The 12569-nt window shown below is 39.7% G+C and overlaps 1 protein-coding gene across 1 annotated transcript; it reads right to left on the bottom strand.

Annotated features, from left to right (window-relative positions):
* Positions 1-584: 584 nt before the first annotated feature.
* Positions 585-2204, bottom strand: LOC311062961 (MAD2L1-binding protein-like; the record flags this gene model as incomplete). The annotated part of the gene is made up of 3 exons (XM_084082182.1): positions 585-1133; positions 1651-1901; positions 2108-2204. 3 exons carry the CDS (start codon positions 2202-2204, stop codon positions 585-587), a joined length of 897 nt encoding a protein of 298 aa, XP_083938308.1.
* Positions 2205-12569: the final 10365 nt, after the last annotated feature.

The raw sequence follows: 12569 nt of genomic DNA, 5'->3' as shown, positions 1-12569 counted from the left end.
TCTCCTTACAAAAACATCTAGACAGGGAGCCATTTATTATACCATTTCATTTCGATCATTCCACATGGGGGCACATTGGTCACCGTGTCAATTTGACCCCATTTAATACTGGCACTACTTCTAACACGACAGCACAGGGATTGCTTGTACTGTACCTTAGATCATATATATATATATATATATATATATATATATATATATATATATATATATATATATATATATATATATATATATATACATATATACACACACACACACACACACACACACACACACACACACACACACACACACACACACACATTTGGGATATTAATGTGAATAAATGAACTACGAATCCAAAACTTTAGTTTTATATTTAATGATAGACAAAACATATTTTAACTATATACATGGTGAAATACAATATATACATTAAGAAAATATATTACAAATGTACTGATTCACATGACATTTGAAACAAATGATTGAGAATTTAAAGAGATTAACAAACGTATTACAAATGAACTGATTTACTACATGACTGTACAAAAACATAACTGAGAATTGAAAATGGGAATTGGGAATGAACATCCCCAAGATCATACATTGTATTCCCCTTGTTGTGAGTTGATGCCCTTGATGGCTGTAGGGGCCTGGAACCACACATAGTCTTTCCAAACTGACACGTCAGTCTGGATGTTCCCACAGATGCAGGTGTCCGTTGACAGGGCAATAATCTGCCTTTTCACTCGGGTCGGCACTTTAAAGTCAAGCTTGGGCCGAAACCAGCCAACACCACATTCCCTGTGAGCCAGAACCAAGATTGTGGTGGACATCAAACGCACAGGTGCGGTGTCAGACAACAGATCGGCCACCAAAAGTGTCCGAAAGAGTTCACTTAAGCACGATGACACCTGTAGGCTCCGATCTCCACGAGACAATAGGAGTGCCTCCATGTTGATTTCGTACAGCTCTTTGGGCAGGACAAGAGAGCCACCTATCAGCAGCAGCACACGAGGCACCAGGCTCAGGGAGAACAGCTCTTCCAGCTGCTCCAGCAACATGTCCAGCTCCTGCACGCTCCGCTCACTCTTCCTCCAGCCCAGGTCTGCTGACTGCACTGCTCTACAGGTTGCCACCTCCTTGTTCTAGAGAGGGAAAAGAAAACACATTTTAGGTCAGTTAAAAACAAAGGATCCCCACAATAGGACTTTGAAGTAGGGATGCAACAGTTCATCAAACTACTGTAATTGATTTAATTGATGAAAATAATCAATTTGACTAAAATAATCAATTCTGTGGGAAATTAAATATGTTTTCCCCTGCCAATAATTCTCAAAAATGGTTAAAATAGCAGAATTACAAGCTCACAACACGTCATGATAAGACACGTTGTGTGCTCGTAGATGGGCTATTTTAGCTACTTTGACACCTTTGTATGTCAAAGTGTAAAATAGGGCGTATGTGGTTAATCAGACCAATCATTTGAGTTGATTATAAAAGCACTTGAAGATTATATGAATATAATATAGTCTTTCAGAAAATAATCGATAGTTGCACCCCTTGCAACCCCCTGTTGACTGAATGTGGAAATGATCTTGATTCAAATTTGTGCAATGACGGAAGTTACAAACCAACTAACTGATTAACTGTAACTGAACTCACCTGCTTTGAAGCTTGACGTCTCTGAGAACACTTCAGCTGGTCATAGGTCATGGGCAGCTGCTGTCTCTGGAAGAGGACACATTTGAGGATCTCAAGCACAAATTGACAGCAGCCATCCTGGCTCACAGTGCCAGGGAAGACCACATCAACACGACCCTCCTCCTGTGCTCTTGTCACCGCTTCAGCATCACGATCTTGCCGAGTGGGAGTCACAGCTGGGGCCTCCGGACCCTTCAGGCGGGGGTTACCATCTTGTTGATATAGCGGAGAGTGATGGAGCAAAAACTGACAAACGCAATGCTGAGGACAATGACCTCTCAAGGTTACCAGAGATCAGATATAATGTGTCCCCGAAATAAAACCTGTAATAAACCTGTGATACAGGTCAGGTACGGACCACCTTATTTGGACCGTACCTGACCTGTATCCAGTAACTCAAATTACGGGCCATTCCTACCATCTGCTGCTAGGATACAGGTCGGATTTGATTGATCTGTCTTCCCCTTCTTCTTCCCTTTCTCCTTACAAAAACATCTAGACAGGGAGCCATTCATTATACCATTTAATTTCGATCATTCCACATGGGGGCACATTGGTCACCGTGTCAATTTGACCCTATTTATTACTGGCACTACTTCTAACACGACAACACAGGGATTGCTTGTACTGTACCTTAGATCTTACATTACATATATATATATATATATATATATATATATATATATATATATATATATATATATATATATATATATATATATATATATATATATATATATATATATATATATATATATATATATATATATATATATATATATATATATATATATATACATACATACACACACACACACACACACACACACACACTTGGGATATTAATGTGAATAAATGAACTACGAATCCAAAACTTTAGTTCTATATTTAATGATAGACAAAACATATTTTAACTATATACATGGTGAAATACAATATATACATTAAGAAAATATATTACAAATGTACTGATTCACATGACATTTGAAACAAATGATTGAGAATTTAAAGAGATTAACAAACTTATTACAAATGAACTGATTTACTACATGACTGTACAAAAACATAACTGAGAATTGAAAATGGGAATTGGGAATGAACATCCCAAGATCATACATTGTATTCCCCTTGTTGTGAGCTGAAGCCCTTGATGGCTGTAGGGGCCTGGAACCACACATAGTCTTTCCAAACTGACACGTCAGTCTGGATGTTCCTACAGATGCAGGTGTCTGTTGACAGGGCAATAATCTGCCTTTTCACTCGGGTCGGCACTTTAAAGTCAAGCTTGGGTCGAAACCAGCCAACACCACATTCCCTGTGAGCCAGAACCAAGACTGTGGTGGACATCAGACGCACAGGTGCGGTGTCAGACAACAGATCGGCCACCAAAAGTGTCCGAAAGAGTTGCCTTAAGCACGATGACACCTGCAGGCTGCGATCTCCACGAGACAATAGGAGTGCCTCCATGTTGATTTCGTACAGCTCTTTGGGCAGGACAAGAGAGCCACCTATCAGCAGCAGCACACGAGGCACCAGGCTCAGGGAGAACAGCTCTTCCAGCTGCTCCAGCAACATGTCCAGCTCCTGCAGGCTCCGCTCACTCTTCCTCCAGCCCAGGTCTGCTGACTGCACTGCTCTACAGGTTGCCACCTCCTTGTTCTAGAGAGGGAAGAGAAAACACATTTTAGGTCAGTTAAAAACAAAGGCCCCCCACAATAGGACTTTGATGTAGGGGTGCAACAGTTCATCAAACTACTGTAATTGATTTAATTGATGAAAATAATCAATTTGACTAAAATAATCAATTGTATGGGAAACTAAATATTTTTTCCCTGCCAATAATTCTCAAAAATGGTTAAAATAGCAGAATTACAAGCTCACAACACGTCATGATAAGACACGTTGTGTGCTCGTAGATGGGCTAGTTTAGCTACTTTGACACCTTTGTATGTCAAAGTGTAAAATAGGGCGTATGTGGTTAATCAGACCAATCATTTGAGTTGATTATAAAAACACTTTAAGATTATATGAATATAATATAGTCTTTCAGGAAATAATCGATAGTTGCAGCCCTTGCAACCCCCTGTTGACTGAATGTGGAAATGATCTTGATTCAAATTGGATTGTGCAATGACAGAAGTTACTAACCAACTAACTGATTAACTGTAACTGAACTCACCTGCTTTGAAGCTTGACGTCTCTGAGAACACTTCAGCTGGTCATAGGTCATGGGCAGCTGCTGTCTCTGGAAGAGGACACATTTGAGGATCTCAAGCACAAATTGACAGCAGCCATCCTGGCTCACAGTGCCAGGGAAGACCACATCAACACGACCCTCCTCCTGTGCTCTTGTCACCGCTTCAGCATCACGATCTTGCCGAGTGGGAGTCACAACTGGGGCCTCCGGACCCTTCAGGCGGGGGTTACCATCTTGTTGAACGCCATCTGTCGAAAAGATTGTCAGTGAACAAGTTTATTCACAACAAGTAGCTTGTCTCGCATAGTCAGGGTTATTGTGCTAATCCATTGGTTGTGGGACTCATAGGGGTCCCCAGAAGAATTATATATAGCATCACAATAAGTTTAACCACTTTAATCCTATTTTATACTTCAGCAATTCAAAAATAGCCACAAGCTCACAACCCGGCACACATTGTGAGCTTGTAGATCGGCTTTATTTTATTATTTTAAATTAGAAAAATCTTGAAAGGATGTTGAATCATTTAGAATCGCTTTTAACACAAATCTTCTCTTGTGGGGGTCCCAAGCACAAAATCCTTTTAGATGGGGGTCCGTGGCCAAATACATTTGAGGGGTCTTGGACAACTTTAACTTTATAGAATATATGCTAGGCTGCTTCCTTTGGATAGTTAAGCGCCAAATAGACCTAATGGGAGTGTATAAATAGAACCGGGTCGTACAATTTGGATCCATTCACACACTCTCAGAAATAAATGAATACTGTGGATTTTACAGTGTAGATTGGGATCCCAGATATGAAAAAATTGCATGAAATAGAAGTGTCACTGAAATTAAAAAGGTGGGGAATCACTGGTCTGCAGAATAAGAATGTATTAGCTTAATGTTAGCTACAGTACTTACCACCATCTGTGGCTGTAGAAGTGTTCTCTCTGTCTTCCATGATGCTCGTAATGAGTTGTTCTGAATTAAGTTGATTCTCTGCTGAGACATCGTCATGCAGACAGAGGCCATCAACTTGTTGAGCGTCATCTGTAGAAAAGATGTCAGAAAATAACAGGCAGCTTGCTCTGTGATGCCAGGGTTATTGTGCTAATAGATCGATGCGTCGATCAGCCATCAACAGTTCTCACAAACTTCTCAGTGCATAAAATATGCTCTTTTCTCTGATCAAGCGCTGATATTTATCCAGACATACTTTACACACACCCAGAGTGTACAAATGAGACCAAATGGACCAATACCATTTGGTTTCATCCTTTATATTAAAAATATTTTGGAATTACTGGAGATCAGGATAATTGCATTAGTTTAACATACTACTACTACTTACCACCAGCTGTGGCTGTAGAATCCAACCAGGTGTGGACTTCCTGCAATGTAGTTTCCAAACTTTCCACTGAAGATTGGAACAGAAGGTCAATCCATAGATCGGTGACAGTGGTGGCAGGGGACAGCAGAAGTCCTGGACTAGCTGACAGAACTGCTCTCCTCTTGGAGGGAGGTTTCTCTGGAGTAGTCAGAGGACGTTTTGGACTCTTGGCAGGGGTGGAGAAGGAGTCTAGCAGCTTCTCTTCCTCTGCTTTTGTTAACTCCTGCAATGATTGGATGTCTCTGGTGGTGCATGATGGGACTGTCTGGTCCTTCAGACAGAGGCCATCATCTTGCTCAGCATCATCTGTAGAAAAGATACAAATTAATAAGTATATTAACAATAGGCATTTTGCCCGGTGATGCTGGGGTTCCAATTATAAGAGAATGACTGGGCACTGACAGGACACTCATGCTCACCTTGATCAAGGAGGAATTCCTCTGTCTTGAAACAGTCCAAATACTGGCTGCTCTTCTGAGTCCAGACGCAGTATTCAGACCGCTCGCAAAATGGCTCCCATTCTGCGCACCACATAGGACTGCTGCCCCATGCCACTTCACAAAGTCCTTTGTCACTATAGAAGACAAGAAACGAGAAGGAACTAAATATTTACACCAAGAAGAAATATGTTATAAAAGGACATTTGAATACAATTTTAAAGAGTTAAGAGAATATAAAATAGAATATGTTCAAATAAAACAGAAGAATAAGAGAATATACTCACAGTGCAGATTGCAGAATGGGACTTGAAGCACAGTGTGTTACTGCATATTGATCCTCTAGTGGAGAGAATAGTGTCTGCTCCTCTGAGTCCTGATGCAGCACCGCATCAGGTGAGCTATGGGGGAAAACAACAAGGCACAAAACATTAAGACTAACACGTTATAAGGACATTTGAATACAATTACAAATAGTTATGAAAGAGTTAAGAGAATATAAAAGAACGATAAGTTAAATCAAAACATAAAGACAATGAGACCCACCCAGATTGGCTGAGATCATAGGCAAATTATGAGATAAAATGGGACCCTGGAGCGGTGGTTCTTAAACGTTTTGATTTCAAGGGGTCCCCAGAACCGAGTTTGAGAACCACTGACCAACAGGATCAACAGTGCACACAATTAACTGCAAAAGCATAAAAATGGGATTGGTATTTAAGATAGGGGTAGGGCCATTTTCTCCAAATTGTCTCCAATACTTTCAACCATGCGACACTAATGGTTGGGAGGTGTATTGCACTCTGATACATTACAACAACAACAAAAGAAAGAAAAGAAAATGGCCGGCGATGGGATTAAAATGCTTTTTATTGATCAATACGGGAGATACGGGTACTTATCACGGTCCGGATCGCCTTGTAATATCCGTGACTCGGGGGCTTTATATTTGAAATCTGAACGTTTGTGTACATGTGAGAGTTGGCAATGTAAAAAAATCGAACACCGCTATAAACCGGCGGGACTCGGCACCATGTTTCAGGGATAACGTAGTTGATGATCTGACTGAATCTACATTTGAATCTACAGACTACAGGTGAATGCAGCGTTAACGTTGCACACTAGCCCTATTTGGAACCTCACTCTTGGTTCAAACGGGGTTAACGTTACACAAATACATTGTGTAATCACATGGTGATTGTTTTTAAACACATTAGCAGAAACAGAAAACACAATGAAAATAATCTACTTACAGTGGAAAATGCAGAACGGTGCTCATCATAACGGCTTCCTCCTCCTCCTCCACTTCATCAAAAAGATGAAGGTCAGTGTCGTAGACGGTGGTTTCTTTCATCATCATCTCCTCATCATCCTCCAGGATGTCCATCTCGGTTCCTTCAAAAAGCTCAAAAAGCGACCGGTAACGGTCAGCGTCGCTACAGAGCGTCGGTTCGTAGACGGTACTTTCCTCCACCATCTCCTCTCCAAGCTTGATTTCGTGCTGTTGTTGAACAACGAAGAGTTCCATCTGATCCTGAATCATTTCAGTCGGTTCGGGTTCAAAAAGCTCAAAAAGCGACTGGTAACGGTCAGCGTTGCTACAGAGCGTCATGTTGAAGTGCTTCTCTAGAACGCTGCAGACAGAATGCTGCCACCTGCACCTGGACGTGAACATTTGAAACAACGTTCTCTTCGCGGCAGCGCACGAGACCACACGGAGCTCGCGTTGTGATTGGTCGAGAGGAACCGTCGCAAGAGAGCACCAATCGTCAGGCGCGTTGTCACCTGGCGTCGTCACAACGCCCACATTGACTGTTGATTGAATCATTTCAAATCCCATCTGAAAACATGTTGTTCTGAGGACCCCATACAAGATTTGTATTGTTAAAATGTTTTTTTTTTTAAATATTCCAAATATTGAATTCAATGTACTTGAGTAAAAGTACAAAAGTATTGGCATGAAAATATACGTAAGTACTAAAAGTAAAAGTACTCATTATGCACAGTTTCCCATTTCACAAGTTTCCAAAATCCAAATATAAAATCCTTTGAAAATAGCCGATCTACAAGCTCACGACTTGTTGCAAAACAACTAGAAGATCGGCTATTTTCAAATAGCCAAAATATACCATAGGTCTGAACTGGTTCATGTATGTTTTACAAAGTAACTAGTGACTAAAGTTTTCAAATAATTGTAGTGGATTGTAGATGTAGTGGAGTAGAAGTAAAAGTATTGAAAATTGGAAATACTCCAGTTAAGTAAAAGTACCTAAAAATGGTACTTAAGTACAGTACTTGAGTTAGTTGAGTAAATGTACTTAGTTACTTTCCACCACTGCAAATAGCAAATGCATATAGTATAGGTTTAAAGTGGTTAAACTGATTTAGATGCTATATTAACGACGTTGCTGTTGCCCCTATAGAACTAATAAAATCCTCAGCGCTAACTTGTTGGGTCCATTTGGTTCCATTTTGTACATTCTCAGAGTAAAACACTCAGGATTACAAATAGACCGTCATGGCAACACAAGTTAACTCAATAAAGGGGAAACTTAAAATGACACACGGGTGACATCTAGTGGCCTGATACCTTATTGCTATCGTTTCATTGCTTGTCATCTGCTATCTTTTTTTGTCTCCTCAATACACTTAACCCGGAGTTGCACCTGAAGTGTTCATGGAATTATTGATTGTGTGTGTTATTTCTGCAAAGAAGATTAAGTTCCTACAGATTTAGTGAGAGAAATGCCAGCAGTCTTGTTGTCAAATGGAATGATGTATCGTGACCTCAGCGGAGAGGACAGTGGACTGGCCCTTTGGTTTAACAGCTAGCTTTAACTGTCAGGAGACAGATCTCATGGCCACACATGAACATGCAACCCAGAGCTGTCATTGGAAACAAACTGGATTTTGCTCAAATGAGGTGTTCAACAGGTCAGTTATCTTCTGAGTTGCCTTTCTTCTTATCAAGTGTAGTTGATATTGTTTTCGATCGAGTAAATGTTCTACTTACTTTGCACAATATTTCTATAAGCATGAGGTGTCTGCCATCATTTTAAAATGTGTATTTCCCAGGTAATCAGTTTCTGAAATATAATCATTAGTCTAATTCTAATTATTTGTTTCCTAGAATGACATTATTTGGGGTGTTCTATAAAACCACTCCTACGTTGTCTTGCATTTTAATTAATTGAATTATCTGGTAAAACCTAGTCTAATCACCTGTGCAATGGATAAATGACGATTACAGAAACATTGTGGACCTGGGAACAGAATACTTCAAAATGGTGAAGCACACTGAAAGACAGAGACTGTGCCTCTGAACCTTCTTACCACTAATATAGAATACATATTTTCAGCCCTAGTAGGTATGGCCTCTTTAGCAATCATTGCACCCTGTTGAATCAGTATTCTACATGTAAAAGCCTGGACGTAACACACACCACTGTACAACATCATTAAACGTTAGCTACGGAAAATAAAGTCAAATTAGTCAGAGACGCATCACATCCTTTAATCCAGTTTATTTGTCCTCAGCAGAAAATGGAACAGGATAAAAATTAAAAAGGAGAAAATAGGACAGAATTATGTTTCTTTTTTTAATACACTTAACTAAATAATGCAGCTATGCTAGGGTGTAAGTAACTCAAACCGATATGAGGTTAAATAAAATTTAAAAATGTTTGTAACGTACAGAAAAGATGTTCCATTTCTTACATTTCTTATTAGCACTCAAAAAGAGGAACAGGGGTTGTTTATTTTCTCCAAACCTTTCAAAATAAGAACCAGCCATAAATATCTCCACACTTGAAACGAAACTCCCTTTGTCACTCACTGTTCTTATTGGAGAAGAGAGTGGTGGGAGTAAGAGAGAGGGGAGGTTATTTATACCACAAATAGCAGATCTACATGCTCACAACGCAGCCTGTGGATCTGCTATAACTATAAATCAAGCCTGATGTGTGCACGGAGCAGGAAAATAGCTTCTCGTACAGTCCACAATTTACGGTCAACTCCCTGCAACCTTCAGTACTTTCAGCCTGCCAAGCAGATACATACGTTAGCAACACAATAAGAAGCCTACTACCCATTACATTTGTACACTTCGTACTTGGATCTCGTTACACTCATGTTAACACACTTTCCCGGCCCCAAAAAAGAAAAGAAAAAAGAATAAGACTTCTGAACAAAGGATGTTTACCTGCCAAAGTGAGCATGAGATTAATTTACCAGCCACACTTTAATTTTACCAATGTTTCAGCTGTTAGCTGGAGGTAATGTCATACTCTGTGTGCATGATATTTAGCATAGTTGAACAGTATGAGTGATTCAATGGCGCGACAACAAAATCAGCTTTTTAGGTTGTTGCGTTATTGCAAAAACAGTCATTTTCCCATCAAAAAAACGAATCTTGTCTCCCCTTTTATGACTTTTGAGCGCTATCTGAAATCTGCATCTCACAAGATAAAAGCCACTATCATTGTCTGACCTGTGAGGGCTGAAAGGAGGAAAACAAAAACAGTACCTTTAAACATAACCTTACAACCTTTCAATATTTCTTCAATAACTCTGAAATGTACGATGCATCTAAAATAATCAATATTTTGTATCTAAGGAAATAAACAACTTTTCCTGAAGAACAAATTCAAATAAATATGGAATACCCCTTTAGCCAACTGAGCCCTATATACTTTGTCATATGATGAATTAGGAAAATTTGCCGATATATAAGCTCACAACATTTTCTACCATTTCTGAACATTTTTGAAACATTTCAGAATATTTTGGATTTTCTTTGAAAGAATTTGCCCAAAATAGGGACACCAAGGTGAAAGTGGTTAAGAGTAGATGTTAGTTATTATAAAGGAACTGAACAATATGCACAGTACAAAGTATAGGGGGTATCAGGCTGTGTAGGTGCATAGAGATAAGCAAGAAATTATGGCTAAGAAAAGAACACTAAGGAAAAAAGAGAATAGCACTCAATTCAGCTAACAGTCTGACTAATATTTGAACTTGTCCCTGTGGACAGGGTAGAGGAGAGGTGGAAAATGGAGAGACAGCTGCATGTTAGCCAAAGTTCAAAATAATTTGTTGGTAAACAAAGAAAGGATTAAGAAGAAATGATGGAGATCACTTCAACTCTACCCACAGAACCATCAGAGCCTTCCCTACAGCAGTTCCTCTTCAGCCCCCCCCCCCCCCCGGTGGACAGTTATTTGTGACAGTTCAAACATAATTATGCCAATGGTGACATTCTCCCAGTAAAGCTAGAAACCAGAAACACGACTGTGAATCTGTGAGGTCATCAGAGTTGCCCAATATATACAGCCAACAAGAGCTTTTTTTTTTTTTTTTTGAACAGAAAAATACCGCCAAAGGGATGTTGATTACCTGGTAAACGAAAAAAAACAAAACAAAAACCTCTTTACCGTATTTTATGTCATGCCTCAATACTAAAATCACAAATTTGAGGTTGGGACAAACTTTTCTTTCTCGTTTCTAGCTTCTTGGGACAGCAGTGAATCTTCACTAATAACTTATATCTTAACTAATGTACATGAGTTTCCTTCCTAAAAGTAAAATATCCACCCCTTTTCAAAACAAAATGACACCTTCTCTTGCCCAGGCACAGCTATAGTACTCACCATTAAACCAAATAATGCAACTTTTCTTTAGTTAAATTCCCTGGCTGCCAATCATTTTCACAGAGAGGGTCGTCTATATTGTTGAGATATCTGCAAAAAATCATATATATATATTTTTTCTTCTCCAAAAATGGATATTTAGCATTTTGGATTAGAGCTCCTCATACCGTATATTCTCTTGTACTCCTGAGAAAATGTCATTAGTGTAATGAAAATGAGGCCTACACCTCCCTTAAAGTAAAGTGGAGAAACAATCCACAGTAAAATCCTCAGAGTTCATTTATCCAAGAACCCTTATGGGTCTCTTTGCATAAATCGGAGGATTTTCACAGTGTACAACTCAATAAACAGGGGGTGGTGGATGTGAAAAAGGTCTGCCACGGGGGTGTTCCAAATGACATCAGGTCATCATTTTGTACGGCCTCTAGTCCAGCGTTTGTCACCGGTGGGGAGGAGGACCAAAAAGTGTGTCTTGAAATGCTCTTGCCAGGTCGCAGACAAATAATAACTTCAACAGAGGAGTTATTGTGCTATTTTTAGCACGCCAAGTCCTGATTTTCCTGGTTTGTTCTCACAGGTGTGAGACCAGCTGCAAACGGCTTTAAAAAAAAAAGAGAAAAAAACCCAAACAAAAAACAGATCTAATCAACCTTAAACATGCCAATACTAAATCAAAAGACTTGATACCACTACACAGTAAAACTCTGTGTTCATTTATACATTTGTAACTCTGAGAGCTTACAAATGTAACCTTACAGGTCCATTTGGATCATTTTGTATCCTCTCAGAGTTAAAGAAACACTCTGAATTTTCCTGTGTACCGTTATCTCATTAACAAGTGGCGCACTGCTCACAACCTGAATACACACTCACATGACCGTGCAAAATCCAAACCACTAGGTTGAGGCGGGACCACAACGGGGCGACACAATAAGGGTCAGACAGTCTTGATAGTCACAGGAAAACAGTCAATTTAGTAGTTTCCTGTAATCGACAACTTAACCATGCACTGATCTGATAGGAAAAAAAAGGAAAAAAAGAAGGCGGGGCCATCAGAGAAGATACACGCCCCCCTTAAAATGAATGACAACCTGAGGTTCGGTAATGGGATACCCCACATCCACGAAATTATGGGGGGAGGGGGAAAAGAGAGAAAAGGACAAGTCTGCTAACCATAGATCCAGAGCGAAAACAGTTGACGGTTCAGTGTCTGTTTCCGGTAAC

The sequence above is a fragment of the Gymnoscopelus microlampas genome (assembly GCF_963454915.1).
Source record: "Gymnoscopelus microlampas genome assembly, chromosome: 16".
Taxonomy (NCBI): domain Eukaryota; kingdom Metazoa; phylum Chordata; class Actinopteri; order Myctophiformes; family Myctophidae; genus Gymnoscopelus; species Gymnoscopelus microlampas.
This window is presented reverse-complemented; position numbering and strand designations above follow the sequence as displayed.